Source organism: Vulpes lagopus, chromosome 1 (genome assembly GCF_018345385.1).
Source record: "Vulpes lagopus strain Blue_001 chromosome 1, ASM1834538v1, whole genome shotgun sequence".
Lineage (NCBI taxonomy): Eukaryota > Metazoa > Chordata > Mammalia > Carnivora > Canidae > Vulpes > Vulpes lagopus.
The window spans coordinates 144,470,596-144,494,427 of NC_054824.1; the positions used below are offsets into that span (position 1 = coordinate 144,470,596).

Genomic DNA, 23,832 nt, shown 5'->3' on the forward strand with positions numbered 1-23,832 from the left:
TCCCATCTGTAGAGGCCGCCCCAGGCCCCACAGCTTACCTCATCCTTTCCCTGGGTTACCCCGAGAGCCCTCCCTGCACTCTCCCCGCCCTCCTTGTACTCTCCCCGGGCCTGCCCCCTCACCATGGGAATGCTGTAGGATCCGGTTGATGAGTACCGGGTACTTGGTGATGCGCTGGGTCACCAGCAGGATGCACTCCTGCACCCCATGACGCTTCAGCACAGCCGATCGGGTCACCTTCTAGAAGGGCAGAGTCAGGGCTCAGGGCCAGCCTGCGGACAGGGCCTGGCCACAGCAACGCTGGACTCGGACCCTGCACTCCAGTGATGGCCCCAGTATGGCCATCTACCTCCCACTGGCTTAGGTGACTGCATGTGGGACCAGGGAGCACGATGCCATGACGAGGACTGAGCAGATAAAGTGGGGAGAAGCACTTGCTATAACATCCCCCTCCACAGGGGTCGGGGAGCACCTGGTCTCCATGTGGCCGCAGCACTTGATGCCCCCCAGGAAAGGGGAGGCCGGGCACAGGCCGCCAGAGGAGGCTCTGTGCGTGAGTCCTGGAGAGGTGTGCTCACCCGGATGAACTGCTGGAACCTTTTGTCCCGGGCATACAGCTCCTTGTAAAGCTTTAAGGCCTTAGTGTGGCGGCTGCAGAACTCTGAGTAGGCCTTACGCATCCGCTCTGCGCTGGGACCTGAGAACTACACGTCGGGGAGCCAGCCTCAGTCAGCATGTTCCTCAAAGCCACGGCCTATCCCCTGGATGCCCTCTGTCCTCCGCCCTCCAGCTCTCGTGGCTGTGCCCCCCAGACTCTGCAGGTGACAGCACCCACTCTGATCACACCTCTGCCCCACCTGGCTGATGAGCAGGTCTGCCAGGCGATGGATGACGAAGTTCCGGGTGCTTCCAGGGCACAGGGCTTGGCGTCGGCGTTCTAGGAGCTGGCTGAGGAAGCGTGTGTGGATGTCACTGAGCTCATCCACGCAGGGGAACAGACCCTGGACCACTCCGGGCTCCAGCTGCAGCTCCTCTAGCATCCCCGTGCGGAAGAGGCGGGTCATGATCTTCAGCGTCCGCACATGGTGGAGCTCTGTCTGGATGAGCTCTGTGGGCACAACAGTTCATGTGGACCTTATCCTGTCTTGGCCACAACTGACTCGGCTGGGCCCTCAGGGCTCAGTGGGATTTCTAAAGTCGCTTCCAGGTTGACATTCTGCATTGTTATGGTCTTAAGATTTTTTTCTAATCGTTTTCTGTCTTTATGCTCTGCTACATCAAGCTGTGAGCCGTTTAGGGGGAAGAACCACATGTTCCCACATGTCCAGACTCCCACAGGCCCCAGTGTGGTGCCAGGCATGGTACAGGCCAGCAGCAAAGGCAGAGAACCCACCTGAAGGAAGGGGTGTAAAAATGGGGCCTGGAGACCCAGAACCCCAAAAGGCAGGGGCCTTATAGCCACTTGTGGGCTGGGGGAAGGGTGTGGGGGGGCCCATGGACTAATGGGGTCAGGGGGCCTTTGGGCTAAGATGGTCAGGGGGGCCCACAGACTAACAGGGCCCATGGGTTAATGGTCTGGGGGGTGCGGGCTGGCAGAAGAAAGGCTACAGACAACAGGCCTGGGCGGTCTTCTTGGCTCACCGTAGATGACATCCTGCTGCTTCATCACCTCTTTCTTCTGCTGCTGCAGGAAGCTGCTGTCTACTGCCAAGCTCCATGAGTCGGCTGCAAAGTCCCTCTCATCTGTCTCAAAGTCACTCATGAGCTCACTGTAGATCACTTCTGCACCTGGACGCCAGTGGGCCAGACACTGAGCTCAACTCTCCCCATGGGGTTCCTGGCCCCTCGGGCCCCTCCCACACTGCCCCCACCTGCCCCCAGGCCGGCAGTAACCTTCGTCAATGAGGGACTCCACGGATAGGGCTCGGTTCCGCATGTTGAGGGAATCTGTGGACTGGGACAGGATTCGGCGCAGCCCCAGGGGTGACTCGTCACTGAAGTGGCTGAGGGAAGAGGGCCTGCGTCACCCTGACTCAGGCGAGAGACCCCCCCCACCCCACCCCCGCTCTGCCAGACGGGGAACCAGGGCTGGGGTCTGAGGGGCGCGCAGCCCGAGTCCTCCCTCCCTGTCTCTGGTTCTGAGTTCAGGGTTGGGAAGAAGCCCTCAGGCCTCCTGGTCCCCACTGCCGCTCTCACCCACCTGCTGTTCCCTTCCCCAAGCAGAGGCTCACCCGGCAATGTTGGTGGTGGAGACACTCTTGGCTAATGACAAGGAGGAGCGGCCACGGCGGGAGCCAAGCAGGGACTGCCGGAAGCTGTCAGAGGGGTAGATGGCAGAGCTTGGCCGCTCCCGGGGGGTGGCTGCAGGGGGGTAGCCAGCAGGCAAGCGTCAAAGTTGCTGCTTCCCAGACTCCAGGCCTCCCAGGCTCCAGACTAGGAATGTGGCCTCCTCTCCCACCCCATCCTCCACCCAGCCAAGGGTCAAGGAAAGGTCACGGCAGTGCCTCCTCCCTTGGGCACTACTTCTAACGTTTGTCTTATCTCCTCTCTTCCCCGAAACAAGCCTGTGAGCAAACCAAGGCTCAGGAAGGTTAAGAGACTGGTCCAGGGACTCAGACTCCGCTCTTACTGTGACACCAAAGCTGTCTGAATGGCACTTGACAGCTGCCTACAATGCTTCCAAGTGCAGTGGAAATGCTCAAACCACCAGCCAAGCCTCACCCCCGTTAGATTTCTGTCCTGCCCCTAAGACCAGGAGCCTGGACACCTCTTATGGCTCACCATCCACTTCCAATGGGGGGTGGGGAAAGCACCATGCAGGAAATGAACCTCAAGGGGCAGGAGAGCCCACAGGCTGAGGGGCCTGGGGTCCCATTGAGGGTCCCGGGGAGAGGGGGGATCCTGCACGGGGTCTTCTGCGTGCCCCCACTACTCACTCTTACTGCGAAGGGAAACAGACTGCAAAGCAGTGCTGTTCTTCAGCAGAGCAGCCTTCTGTTGCTGTGAGACAGAGCAAGAGAGACACCAAGGACAGCTGTCACCAGGGGTTGCCTCCACAGGCTTGGGCAGGAGCTGGGCAGCTAGCCCCTCGGGAGGAAGCCAGCACAGCGGTCACGGGCATGAGGGTGGCTGAGCCCCACGCTAGGGGGCAGGTGTCCAGAGCAGCGGGCTGGCCGCATGGGGCCTGGGGTGCAGGGTGTGGGCTGCCCCACAGTGAGGAACACAGAGTGAGGAGTGAATGGGAAGGGCACACTCACTACCCTCTCCCCAGCCCACTGCCCGCCCTGCCATCTCACCTTCTGCTTGACCTTGGTACAGTTGGCGAGCGTGTCTTTACAGCGGTTGTGGATAGTCACATTGCAGGCTGGGAGGGTGGGGTAGAGAGGGTGAAGGGGGGGCCGGGTGGTACAGGAGGGGACACACACCCACAAGCAGGCACCCGTCTCCCCCTGGCCACGCAGCCGCTGAGGCACCTCTTCCCAGACCTCATAGCCATGACCAGACCCATCCCTCCCCTCGCCACCTCTGTCCCCTTCCTTCCAGCAGGAAATCAGGTGAGGGGATAGAGGTGGCGACCACAAGGAAGCAATGCTGACTCAGAGGTGACCTGAGGGGTGGGCCAAAGGAATTGCTGGCTGCCAGAGATGAGCTCAAGGAGCACAGGGGTGGCTGAGAGTGACAGATGGAAGAGGACGCCCACGGGACAGGAGGTGGCATAGAGCAGCTGGGATGGGGGCCAGGGGCAGGGGGCGGTTAACATCCCCGGAGCACATAGCATGTGCTCCACAGTTACTTGATCCCAACGACCCTTTGGAGCAGATTCAATTCTCCTCATTTTGCAGATGAAGAGCCCACCACCCCAAGAGGTCAAATCACCTGCCAGAGGCCAGGCAGCCGGCAGCACAGCTGGGCTTGAAACCCAGGTATGCCTGGACCCAGAGGCCACACTCCTGCTGTGCACCACACACGCACCCACGAACTGTGGCCAGGCCTAAGCATTCAAAGACTGGTGGACCCACTGCTGGAGCAGGGACAGGCCCTGCCCCATCTGTCTCCAATGCTCACCAGCCTTCCCCACTGCTCCCCTCTGACTCCTATCTTCCCCTTCCAGGCCCGGGGCCCGTTCCCCACCTGGGGCAAGCCTGCAGTTCCCCACACTCCACTGGCTCCTGCCCCATCACCCACCCTGCCACAGGGGGACGAGGGAAGAGAGGAGCGGTCAGGCCTTGGCAGCAGGACCACTGGCTGTCTCTGTCCCCAACATGCCTCAGCCCTCTGCCCTCTCCTGCTTCCTCCGCCACGTCCAACAACACAGGAAACTCTGCCACCTTTTTCAGACAATACCCAGCATCAGGCTCACTTCCACAAATACAAGGCGAGCAGGGTGGGGTGGAAGGGAGGACCGGAGGGGGCTGGGGCTCCCCCACTCCCCTAGAGCTCCCTTCTTCTACCCCCGGCACCCAGTGTCTCTGGATCAAACCTCCGCTTTCCACCTGCTCTCAAAATAGCGCTTGCTGCCTGCCTCCCTGGTTCCCCTGGCAACAAGCTTCCCGATAGGGAACTCTGTCAGGTCTGGAGGGATCTAGACCAGGCTTCCCTCCTCATTTCCCCAGTCTAATGTGGCTAGTGAGGAAGTAGGAAGACCTTGCTGGTTTTTCCATAGGGAATGAGAGGCTAGGGCCCTGGTCCTACCATCAGCAGCAGGGCCAGAGGCAGCTCGGCTACAACCTGGAGCCGCAGGGGCCTTCTGCACCGGCACGTGGGCATCCCAGGGAAGAATGCCCCGTTCTGACTTCCTAAATACGGATGTGCTGAAGTCGGGAGCTCTGACCCCTCTCCCCCAACAGAACACATTCCTGGTATTTTCCCTCTTTCTTCCTGTCTGTTGGTCACACCAGAAATTTGAGACAGATGGTCCTCATCCCGTCCTCTACTTCAAACTGCAGAAACTAAGATATTTCAGGCTCCCCCACAGTTGATAGAAAGGGAGGGGCAAGGGGTCCCTGAAATCCTGACCGTCCAGTTCTGCCCAGGAAGACAGGCAGAAGCAGGTGCAAGGCTGGCTTGACATCCCTTCCTCCCCAGGACATTCCTGATCCTTCTTTAAGCAGTTCCCGGAACCCTCAGCAGCTGCTCAGTAAGCCAGGGGACACCCAGTGGACGACAGCTGCAAGGGGAGCCACCCCAGCACCTCCCCCCTGGCTCCCAGAGAGCCCAGCTTGAGCCTCAGTCCAACCCACCCCCACCCCCCACCCCTCGGAGGCAAGAGGCACAAGGGATCAAGCATCTGGCCCTACCAGGGCTCCAAGAGAATGGCCCAGGGAATCCAGGGCAGAAAGGACAGATGGCAAGGTTAGGGTCAGTGGGCACCAAGTCAGAATGACAGTCAGGATCCCAACAACTTACTTGGGCAGATGAGGGCTTCCTTGGCTGTGATGCTCTTGTTACAGGCATAGCACATGGTCATGCCCGAGACGGAGATGGTGGTGAAGAGGTGCCCGTTGGTGTAGCGGGCGTCCTTGGCTTCCTTCATCTTCTCCTTTTCCCGATTCTAAAAGAAGGGGTGAGAAACAAGAAGTGAGGCTCAAGATGACAGGTGCCCAGCGGTGCCCCAGAGACAGGTGGAGGGCAGAGGCCAGGTAGCGATGCCTGACTGGGGTTGCCGTAAGGACAGCACTTCCCAGAGAAGGGCCTGCTGCAGGGTGTCACAGGCAGCTGTCCAAGGGTGCCCAGGGCCAGCCCCAAGGGCCTGGCTGGCCCTCACCTACCTGACCCCTGCGGCTAGGCTGCCTCCTATGGCCACTCATCTCCCCGGCTCTGGCCCTCGCGTCCTCCCTGCACTTCCCAGCCCTGCTCTGCTCGCCCCCGGGCTGCTGTACGCTCTCCTCTGAGCTGGGGGAAGATGCGCAGAGAGGAGGGGAGAGCAGGCGAAGCAGAGGGTGCCAGCTCACCAGCGCTTTCAAATCTATGGGAGTTAGCTGCTCTTATAACCATGACAACCAGCATTGGAGCCCAGGCTCCGCCGTCATGGTGGGGGGCAGGAGGGCCCTTAGTAGATTGGCTGGAGGCCAGAATGCCTCCGTCGCCACCCCCAACCCAGAGGTCAGATCCCAAAAGCCAGGGCCTCTGTGAGAGGCTGGAGCCTGGCTTTGGCCTCTTTGAGGAAGGAAACTCAGCAGTCTCCTTGCTTCCGGCAGGAAGTCTGACTTTTATTCCTTATGCTCCCCTCTGAAACCTGGGAGAGCTCTTGCTCCCCCCACTCTCCCTGCTCCCCCATCTCCCATCTTGAGTCCTTTCTGGCATCTACCCTCCATCCTCTGGCTGCAACGCCATTCTCTGGGCTCTAGCAAGATGGGGCACAGCATATGGTCCCCAGAACCTCAAAGGCTGGTGGCTCTCATCCCTGCTGCACCAGTCACTGCAGGTAAAGCCACATTCTCCCAGTACTCTCTGGCCCTCAAATCCCTGAGCTTCCCCAAGAGCCTGAGAAGGTGTGCGATGCTTTCCTTCCCTCCTATTGCAGGACCTTCCTAGGTGGTCACCTCAGACCCCCAATATCCCTCTGAGAGGGTGGCAAACAGGACAGGGCTGGCGAAACCACTCCCCTCTCCTCGACTTCTGAGCTCCTCAGGAAGAGAGCAAATTCCACACTGCTGAGGCCAAGGGCAGGTGCCCAAGGTGGGGGACACTGACTGGCTGGGGCCCTGAGACACAGAATGGAGAGCCAGGGGACAGCCCTTGGCCTGAGCCTGACTTGGCTCCCACACACCAGCAGCTGAGAGGCTGAGGGGAACCACACTGGGCTGGTGCTGGGCAGGCGCTCTGCTGGGGCAGAAAAAGGAAGTGTGCAGGAGCTGAGTCAACAGTGTGGGGGCCAGAGGGCGCTGGGCCATGGTACCCTGAGGCCTCCAGGCCAGGGTCCTCTGTCCCCTGGCTCCCTGCAGAAGCACCAGCTTTGTGTGCAGAGCCTGGAGCTCTTCGGGTCCTTCCCCACCTCCCCTACTTCTCCCGTCTCCTCCTCTTCCTATTTCCAGGTCTCCCCGCCACCCCCACCCCACGGCTTCCCCACTGCCCTTGGCTTCTCCCTCCTGATCTTCCCCCCTCCTGCCCCCATACCCCAGGCCTTGTTAGGGAAGCCTAGCCTTCCAACCTGAGCCTCCAGTATTCTGGTCTCCGTTCTGCTCTGGTACCTACCTATAAGACCACTAGAAAATTCTCCCTCTGCTCTAAATTCCATCTGTCTTGCTCCAAATCACAGCTCTTTAGAAGATCAAATCCTCCCCTGAATGAGGAAAGGCCTCAAAGACCAAGTCCCAAGGTCTCTCCTCATGCCATACACCCTCCCTCCTCTCCTGTACTCCTGGCCTCCTCTGGGACACAAATAAGTTTGAGTACTCACTACGCTTGAATTGAAAGCAGTGAGCCAGCAAACAGAAAAATCACATGAAAAAGACCATGTCGGATCAGGATGAATGCCTGAGGAGGGAGGGATCCTCCTAGTCCCTCTGCCCTCTGCCTTCCTGGAGACTCACCTGGGAAAGAGGTGGGAGGAGTGAGGGGACTGGGCAGCCAGAGCACAGTGTCTCAGGCCCTTCCCTCCCTGGCACCAGTGCCCCACGGATGACCCCAGTGCTCCAGGCTGGCTTCCTCTGCTCCCTTCACTCACCCTCTCTCTGAGGGACCCCGTCTGGAGGTGAGCCAGCAGCGGGCAGCAGCCACAGCAGCACATCCCACCTCAGGCCCTGCCCAGCAGCAACGGCCCTGGCACTGCCTAGTGCTATTGTCCCGGGCGCAGTGTGTGCCCGCCCCAGGGCTCGGCCAGGAGGATGGAAGGATGCAGCCTGGTCACTGGGGGTGGGGCAGGGGCTGCTCCAAGATGCGGGGACTGGGCTTTGCTCGGTTCTGTCCTACTTCCCCCAGGTATCCTTAAGATGGTCACACTGGTCTCCCATTGACCTGCCTACCAGCAGGACAGCCCTTCACCTCCATGCCCCAAGTACCATGCAGAGACACAGGCCACTATATCCATCCATGCTGGCTACCCCCTACACTCAGAAGCCCTTCCTGCCAGGGCCGGCCCTCCACCAGCCAGCGTCCAGTCACTTCTGCTCACACAGCCTCAGGGAAGCCTCTCTGGCTGCGTGAGGAAAGGCGCACAAAGGCACCTGGCTCAGTGGCCTACGTACAGGCAGGTAGGTGGCGTTGCGCTCCTTAGGATGGGAGCCGAGTGGGCAGAGGGATGACAGACACGGATACATGGACATAGACACACAGGTCCCGGCAGCACCCTCGCCCTGCTTGGTCCAAGTCCTCCATCTCTCCATCCCATTCCTCCTCTGCTTCCTTTGAACTTAGACCCTGCAGGGTTTCCTCCGGAGGCCAGAAAGGGCCAGGCCCAGCCTTTCCTCCATTGACTTTCTATTTCTTGGTCACTTTGAGGAAAGAAATTTCAGATTGGTCAAGGTCAGGGGCACTGCAGCTGGCCTCTCTAAAGCTCCAGGGCAGAGGCCGTCTTCCCCCATCTCGTCTCGGCACTTTGCCTCCCACGGTGACATAGGTGAGGGAGGCGATCCCATAGCTCAACTCCCTGGGCTCCCGACAGGTAGCAGGAGACGGCAGCACCCACCCAGGAGGGCAGCGCCTCTCCCAGCAAGGCCCAAGCGCTCAGCTGCGCCTGCCCCTCCACCGGGTAGGTCCATACTCAGACTTCCGGGGGGGTCACAGGGTGTTCAGAATCCCCTCTGCTCCAGCTGCGACTGGCAGCGGCCCCTTCCCAAGATGGTGAGGCCTCTGTTTGGTGAGCACAGGGCCCCGGGGGTTCCACTGGGAGTCAAGTCACCTGCGGCTCAGCAGGCATAGGCTGTGAAGTGCACTGAGTCAGGGGGATGAGCTTTGGGCTGGGAACTGAGGAAACAGTGGGTCCCTGGTCACAGGACTGAGATGAGGGCTCGGGATGGCCTCCGCCAGGCTCCGCTCCCTCAGCTTCCAGGGACTAGATGAAGGGAGCAGGCAGAGGAGAAGGTAGCCAAACAGAAACACTAGTACCAAAGCCAGAAACATAACACAAAAAGCCATCACGGCACACACAAAGGCACTTAATAAATGTTCACTTGATGAATGAGGATGAGCACTGGACAATGGGGGTGGACACGCTGGCAAGGAAGAGGCGCGTTGAGGGCCACAGGGAATAAAATCAGGCCGGGGACCCTGAGATGCAGGCATCCTGGACCCTGGCCTGCCCCCTGCCCGGCCACACCTGTCAGGTCAGGAGAGAGACAGCAGAGGGAGGGGAGTGAGGCAAAACAGACGGGCATTTGTGCAGGGGAACAATAGCTGTGCCAGGACTCCCTGCCCTCCTGGCACAGGGCAGGCCGGCGGTCTTGGGAGGGGGCAGCTGCTGCCAGCACCCCCCCCCCTCAGGAGACACAAACAAATCCAGAAGGGTCCAGCCAGCTCCTCTTGGCCATTTCTCTCCCCAGCTCCAGGAATCCTGACCAATCTGCTCACTCAGGGCCCTCACACCAGAGGCGGAAGCTAAAAATGGAACTAGTTCCAGAAAGCACGAGCCCCCTAATCTGGTGACCACCACTCAAAACAGTAACCCGGAGCACGTGGGACAGTGGGACACACATACCCAGCACACGGGTCACATGTACACAACGGGAGTCACACACTCAGATCTGTCCCCTGCTGGATCCAAGGCCAGTTCCAGGGAAGCTAGGACCAAGCCCAGGCCCCTCTCTCTCAATCCTTCACTGAACTCAGTCGGCCTTTCCCCAGACAAAAACAGCCTTCTACAGCACTGGTGACTTGACCCCCTCCTGCCAGCTCGGTCTCAAACCTTCATGACCCCCAGAATCTCTTTCTGTACCCCTAAAAGCCTCAACCTCCTAGGGTCCCTCCTAGGGACCCCCAATTCCTGCAAAACTTCCTTGTAAAACTGCCAACCCTGCCAGCCCCTCCCTGCTCACCCACCCCTCCGCTCCCAGTCCATCCTGCACACAAAGCCAGCCACCTCTCCTTACTCAGAACAAAGAAATCGCCTCTCCCTCTCTCCCACTCCACCTGCCCCACATACTCCAATGCTGGGGTCCTGCAGACTCCAAGGGGACCCCAGCCTCCAGAGCCTTCCTGGAGGCCCCTGCTCACTCCTAGACAGGAAAGGACCCTTTGTTCTGAGAGATTTGTAAAGGTTAGGATTTAGGGGAGGAGGGGGAGAACAGGGAGCCAGAGGGAAAGAGGCCTGTGGGGTTTGGGTCTGGGAAGGTGGGAAGCAGAGCAGAGAGGATGAGCAGTGGAGAGAAAGAGAAGACAAGACCAGAGGCTTGGGGAGGGGGCCACACAGCCCTGGGGAGGACTGGGAGAAGGGGCATGCTCCCCCGAAATTTCTCCTTCTCTAGGGAGGCTCATGGGTGTCAGACAAGGAACAGGGCAGGGGTGTGGGCTCAGGGCTTGCTTGGTCTGACCCATCCTTCCGAATAGGTAGCAGGGGAGACCATCTTCCTCAAATAATCTCATTTCCAACAGGGCCCCCTCTACTTCCCACCACAGTATAAAAAGAAAGGAGACAGCTGGTGTGCTGGGGGAGGGGGGAGAGGGGATCCAGGGTTTGTTGGCCAAGCACCAACTCCCCCCTTCTGTAACCACAGCTTTCCGGAGGCGGCCCTCCCCTTCCGACCAACCCAAACCGTCAACCACCCTCCTCCAGCAGCCGCTTTGCCCTCAGATCCACCCACTCAACCCCCAGCCCCCCATTCCCCAAACCAAGGCCGGCCCCAGGACAGAAAGAGCCAAGCTGCCGGAGTTCCGGTCACCTCATACCAAAAAGACCAAGGCCTGAGGACCCAGGTATCTGCACACACACCCCTCCGGGCTTCTCCCAGTGAAAAAGGACCCAGTATCCACCCTTCCAGAGGCCCTCTCTCCAGCCATCTCCAGGTCTGCCCCCCACGGCTCCCTCCTGGCTTTCCTTTTCAGGGTGGAACCAAATTTCCGTGGATTTTAAAAACCTCTCCGCCCCCCCTGGCTCTACTCCAGGGTCTCAGCTCAAACGGTTGAAAAATAAACAGACTTTCAGGGCTGGGGCCTGGCCCAGGCAGGGTTGAGAGGAGCCCAGCTGCTACCCCTCCTGTTCCAGCACACTTCCTGTCTCAGGCCCCACTCAAATCCCCAGTTGCGTTCCTGTTGCAGGCTCTCACCCCTGCCCCTGAAGGAAAAGTTCCAGGATGGAATCTCTCCCAACTTAGCCTCAAGACAGGTAGCCAGGCTAGGAGGTAGGAGGTATGGGGAGGGCTTTCCACCATCTTCCAGGGCTCCCAAAGGTTACTGCCCTCCTGCCCAGTGTAACGGTGGCGGTGATGAGCACAGGCTGGGACTCCGGGCAGGGCACCAGAGTCAGAGGGAAGCCAGAGATTAAACCAGACATTGGTGGGGTCCTGGCCCTCCTGAAAATGGGTACAGGGTGTGTGTCCAGGGCAGCTGGGAGGTGCCCTGGGGCAGGTACCAACGCTCCCAGCTCTAACTTGTTCACCTACACCTCATTTCCTGGGGCCTGGGGTGTGCAGAGGTCATGGCCTTTGAGAGAGGGCCTGGGTACAAAGACAGGGATAAAGGATACTTGGGATGGAGTAAGGGCCAAAGGTAATTATACCCCAGACTCTGGAAATGGTAGGTGAATGGGTCCCAGGATGAAGAGATAGAGCAGAGGAGAGGAGGAGGAAAAGGAGGAGGAGGGAAGGGGGCACAATGCCTGCTGCGGGGGTCAGCCAAAGAGTTTCACGCCAGGAGAGCAAGGGGCTCTTGGAAGCCTGGGGGCCAGACAGTCACGGGGACCTAGACCCCGAGTCCCAGAAACAGGTGTGCTCAGGGCCCCTAAGGGCGGAGGGAAGGGTCCCGACTACACAAAGACCTCTGCTCCCAGCGCCCGCGGGTGAAGTCTCGAAGAGGAAGTGCGCGGTCCCTCAGCCGCCCCGACCCCAGCCACCCGCCCACCCGAGGGGAGAAGTGAATCACAGCTGGAAAGTCCATCTCCGGGGGGAGGAGGGGCTGACTTTTGTCTCGGAGGGGGGGCGGGGGGGGGAACCGGGAACCCGGCCCTGCCGGGCCCTGCGCCGGATGGCGGGGACAAAGGGGGCCGACCACGCCGGCGACCGCGGGGCGCGGGGCCGAGGGGTGACCCCCGGACACGCGCACCTCCCTCCGCCCGCCCGGCCCCTGCCCGGAGCAACTTTCTTCCGGGGCGGCCGGGCCGGGGGGGCAAGGCGGCGTGATCGGCGCGCCCCCCCGCCCCGGGCCCCGGCGCTCCCCCGCCCCGGCGCTCCCCCGCCCCGGCGCTCCCCCCGCACCCCCACTCCCACCCCTCCCCGCCCCGCCGGCCGGAGCCCACCTTGCTCGCCAGCTCCCGGCTCCGCTCGGTCCGCGCGCGCGTGAGCGACTCAATCCGAGACATGGTCGGGGCGGCGGCGGCGGCGGGCGGTCCCGGGACAGGAAGGCGGCTCGCGCGCGCGCCCCGCGCAGTTCCTCAAACGTGAGCCTGCCCGCGGGCCGGGGCGCGGGGGGGGGGGCGCTCGCCCCGCCGCCGCCGCCGCCGCCGCCCGCCGGTCCTGCGCGCCCCGCCCGCGCCCGGCCCGCGCCCCGCCCGCGCCCCGCCGACCTCGGCTCGGGAGCCCCGCGGCCCCCGCCCCGCGCGCTCTGCAGGGAGCCCCGCCGCCTGCGCCGCCTGCGCCGCCTGCGCCGCCAGGCCCCGCTCGCCGCTGGGGGCTGGGCGGGGGGGCGGGGAGAGCCAGGAGAAGCAAAAGGCTGGTCTCTACCGGGCGTGGAGGCGAGGGTGCTCGCCCGAGAGCTCTCCCGCCAGCCCCCCGCCCCGCCCCGCCCCGGCCCGGCCCCGGCCCCGCCCCCTCCTCCGGAGGCTGGGAGGCCGGGGAAGTCCTTCCTTGTGTCTAACCCCGCTCTCCAACGTTGCCGCTCAGGCGGGGTAGCAGTTGGGGTCTGGCCAGTCTCCCTGCAACAGGCAGGGTGGAGTGGGGCATTCTTTCAGGACCTTTTGCCGCAGCCTGAGCCAACCTCCACCTGTGTTGAGTTTCCTGATGCTGGACCCCCCCCCTCCCTGCCCATAACCATCCAAATTGCAGTTCATTTCTGCCTCTCAGGCTGTCCATTTCTCTGGAGAGCCTTGGAACAGAGCATCCTATGTTCGCAGGGTCCTGCCTGAAGGAGGGAGAGGAGGTACAACCCAGCAGCAGCGCCAGGCAGCAGGTTCCCAGCCCAACTCAGCACTCTTGTAGGTGCCAATTTTAGCCTCAGCCACTATTTTGGGTTCAGTGCCTCACCACTGGCTGAGCTGGTTAGGCTCCTCACCCCCCAGCACCACCCCCACACTGCTCCAGTCTCCCTCCTGCCTCACAACTCCTTTATCACCTTCTTCACTGCTTCCACTGTTTAGGATCCGCTTATAGCAAAGACCAGAAAAAAGGAAAGGGGACGGACCCATTCTAGGCTGGATGGAAACTAGATAGCAAAAAGGACTTTCCACGGGCCAGGAGGGAGGCTGGTTCCTGCAGGCTCCTACCTGCAGGGGCGACCTTACAGGAAAGCCCTAGGAGCTCCCCAGAACCCCAGACTTAATCTCCCCCAGTGGGCAGGCAGGGCTGAAGAATGTACTAAATTTAAAAACAGACAACCAGAAACTACAATCCTGGCCTCACTGCTCCGCCCACTGGGGACCCATAGGCCAGGGGTGGCTGGGATCTCAGCTTTTCTCCCAGGCCTGTGGTGGAAGAGTGCCACAGGCTAAGGGTAGAATCTTAAAAGGACATATTGCAGTCTGGGCACCCGGGGGCACAGCCATGTGGCCAGGACCAGGATCTCACAGTTTGGCAGGGCTTTCAGGCCCCAGACTCAGAAGGTCTCTGAAAGAAGCAGATCTAAATTCCAGCCTTTTTCTGCCTCTGCCCCCATCTCCAGGGGGCTTTGCATCCCAGCTGGCCCCTGACCCTACACCCACATCTTCCCCTTGGGAGATGAGTGGCCAAGAAGGGGCTTAGGCATGAGTGTAGAAAACCTGTCTGTCCTGGGAAACACCTGGGCTTTTACTGAGCTAGGCCTGCTGCCTGACTTAGTAGTCATCTTCTGTATCCCCGGGAACACTTCCAAAACCAAACCACTTGCATCCTAATCCCCCCAACCCCATCCCACTTCTATCCAGTGATACTCCCAGATTTTCAGAAACTATATTTTTAGATGGCCCAAAACGAAAGGCAACTCTAATTTCTGCCAGAATCTGAAAGTAGCCACCACCAGAGCATGTGACTCTTGATCTCAGGATCTGTGAGTTCAAGACCCACTGGGTGTAGAGATACTTAACAAATAAAATCCTAAGGGGCACCTGCATGGCTTAGTCCGTGGAGCATCCAACTCCTGGTTTCACCTGGGGTCATGATCTCGGAGTGGTGGGATCAAGCCCTGCCTGGAGTCTTGCATTGGGCTCCATGCTCAAGGCAGAGTTTGCTCAAGATTCTTTCTTCCCCTCCTTCTCTCCCCACCCCTTGTCCCTCCTCCAGTGGGCGCTTTCTCTCTCTCCCTCTAAAATAAGTAAATAAAAATCTCAAAAATAAATAAAATCTTTAAAATGAATACAATAAAATAGCTCATTTAACTTGACAAATGTGTTCCCCACACTTCATGGGTGGGAGGCTGTCCCAGGCAGGAGCTTCATGTCAGAGTCTAGGCCACCAGATGGACCATCAGAGTCAGAGGGATTCCCTGGGCCCAAGTGCTACAGAGCCCACGAGTGTGTGTGCCCGGACCCTGTATATTCCAGGACAGGCTGACTGAGGCATAGCTGACTCCAGTGGCCATCCAGCTGGAGATGGTGGAAACAGGGAAGAGGGGGGAAAAGCAGGTTAGGGAAGTTTCCAGACAGAGGCAGAAGCATGGAGTCAACGCTCTGGCTCTGCAATACAGCTCTGCCTCATAATAACTGTGGGACCTCTAAGTTATCTTGTCTGCAAAATGGAGATTAAAATATTTCTCTTTAAAAATAAATAAATAAATAAATAAATAAATAAATAAATAAATAAATAAAGTATTTATCTTTGCCGGGGTGTTATAAGAATGAAATGAGATGACCTCTGGAGAAGTGTTTTGTTCACCATGATGACTCTGGTCAAATAGGAAGGAATGAGCCACTTCCTCTCTCATTGCTGGACTTCTCTCCAGCCCCACCCCCATGTTTACCTGCTCAGGAGCTATCCTAGGCTGGGAGGAGGGGCAGAGGAGGATTAGAGAGGCAGCCACACACATTCAGGAGGGTGAAAGAGGACTGGACCAGAAACCCTGGTGAGTAAGGGCCAGTAGGCCAGGTCTTGACTGCTCTGGCTCTTTCCTGCCACCTGTCTGGGCTCCATACAGCCCACATTCCCCTCCACCTAGTTATTTAACCCACACCAAACTTGGGCCAAGCCTGGGCAGATGCAGGATCCTGAGGGCCCAGGGCAGTACCGACTCCCCCTGCCCATCCTGACCACAGGAAGAGAGGTGGTTCCACCAGCACACTCTCCTACCCTGAGCTGAGCTGGCAGGTTGGCCCTAGGCCCCAGGTCTCCCCATTTGCCTTGTTCCCAAAGAGCCTGGCCCCCACCATGGGAGAGAAGAAGCCTCCCTGCCCCACTGCCCTCACCCACCCCAAACTTGAAGATTCTCTGGTTGTTCCTCTGCTTCTCAGACCACCTGGTCCCATGCCTCAAGCTCCCCACTGCAGCACGTGGTGAGAAGCTGCTAGCAAGCGGGTGTCATCTCTGCCTTCTCGGTGCACCCAGAGAAAGAGGAGCCCTGGCTATGAGGCTGGCAGAGGAGCAAGTCCTGGCACGGGGGGGGGGGGGGGGGCAGGAGGAGCCCAACAACTTTTCTGGGTGAGAATCCCATGCTCCCCAAGGTGAACAGGAGGATGTTTTCTCTGGCACTCCTCCCAGGGCTCAGAAGCCACCCCAGGCTGGAAAGTACTTGTATACCTGGGGAGGCTGTGAGAAGAAAAAGGGATGGCTCATTCTGCCAGTAAATGAAGAAAGTGGAAATGCATTCAAGCAGCAGGCAGAGCGCCTGGTTTCACGGAGCTGGGGTTGGTAATAGAGGAGAGAGCAGAATACCTGCACCTTCCTGGGGTCCGAACTGGTCATGGCCCCACACACAGGGTGTACATGTGTTTCCATAACCACATACTTTCCAGGCCTTCCATTCTGCCTGTGGTTTAATTTCACTCCGTCAGCTGCCACATCCACCCATACAATTAGAAGTGTAAAAGCACCTTGCAAACCCTAATACTCTGCGAAGTAAAAGGTATTGCTATAATTATTATCATGATTTTATCCAATGCTTAAGATCTCTGCTGCCCACCTCTGTAGCTACTGGAGGCCTTGAGGGAGGGAGGGCTGGGCCACAGCTTAGCTTCTGAGGCTCCTTCCCTACCCCCTCCTTCCAGCCGTCTGCATGGGGAGAGCTGAGGAAATGTGACTCCGGGGATGTGGGACAGAGACTGGGAGAACTGGCAGGTGGCTCCTCAAACTGAACCACTGCCTTGAGTGTCTGTCTCCCCAGGAAGCTGGGGAGGGGAGCAGACGGTGGGGTGAGGAAGAAGGGAAGCAGGGAGGGGAGGGGGGCCAGGCCTCCTACTTCCCCACTGACTCCTACCTTAGCCTTTCCGGTCATGCTCAGGAAGAAGCTGAAGGTACGCTGCAGTGGGGAGCCTACCCAGGTACCCAAGCCTCCTTCCAATTGGCCACAGCTGCAGAGAGAAAAAGAAGAGGTGAAGAGGTGGAGACGGAGACGGGGAAGAGAAAAATGATGCTCCCATAGCCATGGCTGGTGAAGGTGCCGGGCCCAGGAGGGGAGAAAGGAGGTCCAAGGACGGCCTGGAGAGAGACCCCTCAGCCCACCCTCACCTCCCAGACAGGACAGATGTGGACAGGACACTGTTGTCCAGGCCCTTCACCTGGGAGGGAAACTCCAGGCTCCTCCCAGATAAAGACAGACCACCCTCTTCCTACCTAACTCAGGCCCAATCTCTTCTTGCACTGCTCTCCCGTGAAAGATATGGGGTAAGGGCTCTCCGGGGGAGGGCATGTTCCCCTCAAAACACAAGAGCCCTGTGTACGACCCTCTGTGCTGTTTGGAAAGGGCCTCTGGGCCTGAAGCCAATGAGGAGTGGATTTCCTGGGATTTCATCAGCCCCATCCCATGAGCTAATCCCAAACGCAGAGCCAGCAGGATGTGTCAGCTAGAGATTTTCAGGACCACAAATCAGAGCTTGGCATCTTAAAGGGCCACGGCAAGCGCATCCAGCCACACTGTCCGGGGGCCCAGCCGCTCTCACCAGGCTTCAGCGCCAGGAGCCAAACAAACAGGTGCTGATTTTGTATGCTTATTTTCCTGGCTACAGAAATCTCCCAGACTCCTCCATGATTCCTGAGCTAGGCCCACAGCCCCTGCCCCCCACACAAACCCCGGCCACCGGAGCTTTCCTTAGGGCCACTCCTCATTGGTCAATTATCTGAACCTCCGAAGCAGATCCATGGGGTCCTTGGTCCCTGTCTCTCCGTAAGACCGTCCAACAGCCAATCTGCCCACTCACCTTTCTGGCACTGACAATAACAAGCAACTCCCACTGTCTTACTCATCTGACCACCTGGGGTCTGGATGCTACTTTTCCTTTGGGGCTACTGGGAACCTTTTAAACCTTCCCTGGCCAATGAGGGAGAAGGCGGTGAATTCTTGTGCTGCTCAGGGAGAAAGATATCTGGAGGCTTTGATCAGAAGTGCTAAGGGGAGGGGCACCTGGGTGGCTCAGTGGTGAGTCCCACTCTTGATTTTGGCTCAGCTCATGATCTCGGGGTTGCAAGATTGAGCACTCCACACTCAGCAAGGAGTCTGTTTGAGATTTTCTCTCCCTCTCTCCCTCCACCAGCTTGCACACCTGCTCTAAATACATACATACCAACATAAATACCTAAGGAAAACATTAAGTGGAACAAGATTTCAGAAAGCAGAGACCCCGGGAATCACGACATCTGTGGTCCAGTCCCATTGCCCCTCTTCTGGCTAGGCCTTTGAAGGGCTCTGGGTCTCGAACTCACCTTTGGCTAAGGTCAGTGGCAGAGGACTGGTATAAATTCCCTGCCAACACAAAAGGAGACAAGAGGTGTCCAGCTTCAGCTGGACGAAGTGATCCAGGCTTGCCTCCCCCCCCCCTCCACCTGGATCAGGGTCCCAAGCTGCAGGGGCCGTGCTGCCTCAGAGGGCTGGCGCTGGGTGGGGTGGGGGTGGGGGCATGGAGGCAGCTGGCTCTGAGGGGTAATGGTGAGACAAATGGGATGCCTCTCCCCCACCCCTACTCACCAGCTGGATCAGAGCTGCCCAAGAGGCAATTGATGCCACTCATGGATACAGACTTGGAAAGCATGCCAGTGGCCGAGTGGTCCAAAGGGTCAGCAGATGGATGACAGCAACTCCGACCCTAGAATCATGTCAAGAATCCTCACACAAAGTCAGGCCTCATCCCTCTCCTGCTCCCACTCTCCATGCTCCCACTTTTCCGCAGGAGGTCTGTCTTCAAGTCCTCAGGTCTCCAGCCCTCTGCACTACCCACATCCTTAACATTCCACCTGAATCACTGGCAAGTCATTTCTGCCAGCTCTCAGCACTCTGCTGCAGTCCAAGCCCAATGCAGAAAATATCTTAGAAAAAATGTAACCGTGAAGAGTTTCCAGGCGTGACAAACTCAAACTATGGAAGCCAGTCAGGTAATAGAAAGGATATGATAGACTGGACAGTCTGGGTTTAAGACAAAAGGGAGCAGGAATATTCATGAGCCACACAACCAACCATTAGGAAAGAAAGATTTTTCTCAAGCCTACATGAAGAGTTACAAAAACTGGTCACATATCAGGCCATAAGGCATATTTTAACACATTTCAAATCATCCATACCAGAGAGATCACAGGAAACAAGCCAGAAATCCCTTCCTAATGGACTGGATAACGAACTTGTGATATATTTATACACCAAAATACTAATCAGCAATGAAAATGAACACACCACAGCTCACCTGACAATATGGATGAATCTCACAAACATAATAGTGAGGGGAAGAATCAAGACACAAAAAATAAAAAATATATGTCCTCTATGGTTACATTCATGTAAAGTTTATTTTATTTTTTTTTAAATATATTTTATTATTATTATTTACTTATGATAGTCATACAGAGAGAGAGAGAGAGGCAGAGACACAGGCAGAGGGAGAAGCAGGCTCCACGCACCGGGAGCCCGACGTGGGATTCGATCCCGGGTCTCCAGGATCGCGCCCTGGGCCAAAGGCAGGCGCCAAACCGCTGCGCCACCCAGGGATCCCTCATGTAAAGTTTAAATACGCAAAACTAGGGGTGCCTAGTTGGCTCAGTCAGGGGAGCATGTGATTCTTGATCTTGGGATTGTGAGTTTGAGCCCCATGTTGGGTGTACAGATTACTTAAAAATAAAATCTTAAAAAAAAAAGTCAAGAAAGTGGTCATTCTTGCCAGGAGAGAGAAGGTTATGAGTGGATTATGAGTGCGGAGGGACACAGGGCATCTAAGTTTTGGTGATGCTCTGGTTTTTCTTATGTAACCTGGAATGGTTACACAGCTATTTGCTTCCTAATTGTTCATTACTTTGTACACGTAAGTTTCATTTCCTTTTCTGTATGTTTTATTCTTTCTTTTAAATATTTTATTTATTTATTTGAGAGGAGAGAGAGAGCATGCCCACAAGCAGGGGGAGAGACAGAAAGAGAAGCAGACTCCCCGCTGAATAGAGAGCCTAATACGGAGCTAGATCCCAGGACCCTGAGATCATGACCTGAGCTCAAGACAGATGCTACAACAACTGAGCCACCTGAGAATCCCTATTTGTTATATTTTAAAAATGTATTGTTTTAAAAAAAATCTCTATAGATTTAGAAATATTAAAATACTCTTCTAAGTAGGGACATCTGGGTGGCTCAGCGGTTGAGCATCTGCCTTTGGCTCAGGGCATAATCCCAGTCCAGGGATTGAGTCCCACATCAGGCTGTGAGGAGCCTGCTTCTCCCTCTGCCTATGTCTCTGCCTCTCTCCCTATGTCTCTCATGAAAAAATGGATAAATAAAATCTTTTAAAAAAAGGAATCAGACCTCTAAAAAAAAAAAACTCTTCTGAATAGACTTACTAGACAAAGAAATTGTAATAGAAATTAAAAGATATTTTATGGGGCACCTGGCTGGCTCAATCAGTGGAGCATGTGACTCTTGACCTCAGGGCTATGAGTTCAAGCCCCATGTTGGGTGTAGAGAGTATTTAAAATCTTTTTTTAAAAAAAGTTATTTTATAACAACAATAGTGAAAATACTATAGAACTGTAGAACAAAAGTTGTGAGACATGGCCGAAGTGGTATTTCTGGGGTAATTTATAGCTTTAGAAATTAAAATGCTTACATTGAAAATTTTTAAAAGCTAAAAATTAATGAACTATGCCAACTTTAAAAAATTAGAAAGAGAACAACAGAACAATGTCCAATAAAACAGAAGGAAGGATACAATAAGGATGAAAGCAGAAATCAGAGCACCTGAGTTGGTGGAGGATGTGACTCATGATCTCGGGGTGGTGAGTTTGAGCCCCATATTGGGCAGAGAGATTACTTTAAAAAATTTTTTTAAATTAGGGGATCCCTGGGTGGCTCAGAGGTTTAGCACCTGCCTTTGGCCTGGGGAGTGATCCTGGAGTCCCGGGATCGAGTCCCACATCGGGCTCCCTGCATGGAGCCTGCTTCTCCCTCTGCCTGTGTCTCTGCCTCTCTCTCTCTCTGTCTCTCATTAATAAATAAATAAAATCTTGGGACGCCTGGGTGGCTTAGTGGTTAAGCATCTGCCTTTGACTCAGGGCCTGATCAAGTCCCACATCAGGCTCCTGCAGAGAGCCTGCTTCTTCCTCTGCCTGTGTCTCTGCCTCTCTCTCCGTCTCTCATGAATAAATAAATAAAATATTTATAAATAAATAAATAAAATCTTTTAAAAATTTTTAAAAATTAAAAAGGCAGAAATCAATGGAAGTAGTAAACATAAAATAGGATCAATAAAACTAAAAATTGTAGACATGACTCCAGTAAGAGTGGCAGACAGAGGAAGAGTGTGAGGCAGACCTAGTGATTGGAAAGGCAGAAGACTGCCCACAACTTGATGATAGCAATTTTGAAAAAGCAAACAAAACAGACAAATTCCTTACAAAAATGTGTGTATCTATATCTATATAACTTACCAACACTGAATCTAGAAGAAATAGAAAGCCTAAATGGTCCTACTAAAGAAATGGAATTGGGACGCCTGGGTGACTCAGAGGTTGAGTGTCTGCCTTCAGCACAGGTGTGATCCCGGAATTTCGGGATCCAGTCCCACACCGGGCTCCCTGTGAGGAGTCTGCTTCTCCCTCTGCCTATGTCTCTACCTTCTCTATGTGTCTCTCATGAGCAAATAAATTTTAAAAATAATAAAAATAATAAAAATTTTTAAAAGAAATGGAATTGGTAATTTTTATTTTTCTTTTTTTTTTTAAAGATTTGATTTATTTATTCATTCATTAGAGACGCAGAGAGAGAGGCAGAGACATAGGCAGAGGGAGAAACAGGCTCCATGCAGGGAGCCCGATGTGGGACTTGATTCCGGAACCCTGGGATCGCGCCCTGAGTTGAAGGCAGATGCTCAACCGCTGAACCACCCAGGCAGCCCGGTAGTTAATTTTTCTATAAACAAAACAAGGACGCCTGGGTGGCTCAGTGGTTGGGTGAGTCTGTCTTCGGCTCAGGGCATAATCCTGGAGTGCCGGGATCAAATCCCACATCGGGCTCCCTGTGTGGAGCCTGTTTCTCCCTCTGCCTATGTTTCTGCCTCTCTCTCTCTGTGTCTCTCATGAATAAATAAATAAAAGCAAAACAAAACAAAACAAAAAAAACTCACCAGGCCAAAAACATTTTACAGGCAAAGCACAGATATCTCAAGGACTAGAGAACAGAAATCTTATGTAAACTCTTCAAAGAATAGAAATGAAAACTCTCTAACTCTCCCTATAATGTGAGTATAACCTTATTGTTAAACTGCACACAGACAGTGTGACCAAGATTTGGGGACAATTTCTCTTATTAACTTAAGTACAAAAATCACTAGCAAACCAAAGTAGATTTTCAATGTCTACAAAGCATTTGCTGCTGCCTCCACCAAGGAAGTATCCATCCACTCCTTGAACCTGGGCTGGCCGGTGACTCTACTAGACGAATAGAATGTGGTGTAAGAAAAAAAAAAAAAGAATGTGGTGGAAGGGGCTTAGATGATTTTTGAGCTTATCCTCAAGAAACCTTAAAGGTTGGGGCACCTGGGTGGCTCAGTCAGTTAGGCGTCTGCATTTGGCTCAGGTGGTGATCTCAGGGTCCTGGGATCCAGCTCCACATCAAGCTCCCCTCTCAGCAGGGAGCCTGTTTCTCCCTCTCCCTCTGCCCCTCTCCCTGCTTATTCTTTCTCTTTCTCTCTCTCTCAAAATAAATAAGCTCTGGGAAAAAAGAAAAGAAAAGAAACCCTGAAGCTTGCACTCTTGTCCACTTGCACTGCTATTTCCATGTGAACAAGTCTAAACCAACCTCTGGAGAGGCCATGTGAATGACAACCAAGGTATCCAAGGTATCGCAACTTTCAGCCTGACAAATGGCAGATGTGAATATGGCCAGCCTTGGTCACCAGCCATATGCAAGCCACCAGCCACCTGCAGCCATGTGAGTCCAGGTGAAGTAAGCAGAATACTCAGCTGAGGTCAACCCAAATTATTCACCCACAGAATAGTGAGAGGGGGAAAAAAGTCATTTTAAGCCATTAAGTTTGGGGTTGATTTGTTATGCGCTGTATAAAAAAGATAATCTGGGGGATCCCTGGGTGGCTCAGCGGTTTGGCACCTGCCTTCGGCCCAGGGCATGATCCTGGAGACCCAGGATCGAGTCCCACATCAGGCTCCCTGCATGGAGCCTGCTTCTCCCTCTGCCTGTGTCTCTGCCTCTCTCTCCCTCTCTCTGTGTATCTCATGAATAAATAAATAAAATCTTTAAATAAAAAAAAGATAATCTGTCATGATAAAGTTGGATTCATTTTAAAAATAAAAGGGTAGCATATGAGAAAAGTCCTTACAGTTAATTTACCTCAGTAATATATTAAAGGAGAAAAACATATAACCATCTCCGTAAAAGCAGAAAAGCATAGAATAAAATTCAATACCCACTTACTGTAAAGTGAAAGCCTTAGGAATCAAAGAAATCTTCCTTAACCTGATAAAAAAAAGTGTCCTTTATAAACGTACAGCCAAAAATCAATATCAATAAGATGTACTTCCTCTGAAGTCAAAGACAAGGATACTATACTCATGAAAAGAAGCATTAAAATAAACTGCACTGGTGCTATTTCATTAAAAAAAAAAAAAAGACAAGGATACCCGTAATCATATTTCTGCCCAACACTGCAGTAGGATCCCGGCCAGCAGAGAGGGCAAGAAAAAGAAAGAAAAGGAATAAATCTTGGAACAAAAGAAACAAAGCACATTTAAAGATGACATAATTGTCTACTCAGGAAAAAAAATCACAGATAAATTTTTATAACAGAAAACAAGAGAGAGCTTAGCAAGATAAGTGAGTATAAGACAATTATACAAGGTCTAATTTATTCCATTTCTGTAAATGAAAAAAGTTTGGAAATGTATTTTAAAAATAAGAAAGCAAAAAAAAAAAAAGCATTCATAA

The 23,832-nt window shown here is 55.0% G+C and overlaps 1 protein-coding gene across 9 annotated transcripts in view; it reads right to left on the reverse strand.

Moving 5' to 3' along the window:
- The window catches only part of ARHGEF2 (Rho/Rac guanine nucleotide exchange factor 2), a 45,176-nt gene that overhangs the window by 10,794 nt on the left and 10,550 nt on the right, over positions 1-23,832 (reverse strand). For 4 of the 9 annotated variants that reach the window (XM_041745602.1, XM_041745587.1, XM_041745611.1 and 1 more), the window contains 12 exons: positions 18,388-18,505; positions 18,126-18,165; positions 16,684-16,777; positions 5,407-5,551; positions 3,297-3,364; positions 2,937-3,000; positions 2,232-2,361; positions 1,894-2,003; positions 1,642-1,788; positions 858-1,108; positions 579-704; positions 123-240 (listed from right to left, as the gene is read on the reverse strand). In XM_041745602.1, the coding sequence (XP_041601536.1) occupies positions 123-240; positions 579-704; positions 858-1,108; positions 1,642-1,788; positions 1,894-2,003; positions 2,232-2,361; positions 2,937-3,000; positions 3,297-3,364; positions 5,407-5,551; positions 16,684-16,777; positions 18,126-18,165; positions 18,388-18,505 (1,411 nt within the window). Of the gene's footprint in view, positions 1-122; positions 241-578; positions 705-857; positions 1,109-1,641; positions 1,789-1,893; positions 2,004-2,231; positions 2,362-2,936; positions 3,001-3,296; positions 3,365-5,406; positions 5,552-10,821; positions 12,361-12,385; positions 12,585-16,683; positions 16,778-18,125; positions 18,166-18,387; positions 18,506-23,832 lie in introns of those variants that run through there. The other 5 variants (XM_041745595.1, XM_041745656.1, XM_041745649.1 and 2 more) reach the window with 5 other exon arrangements.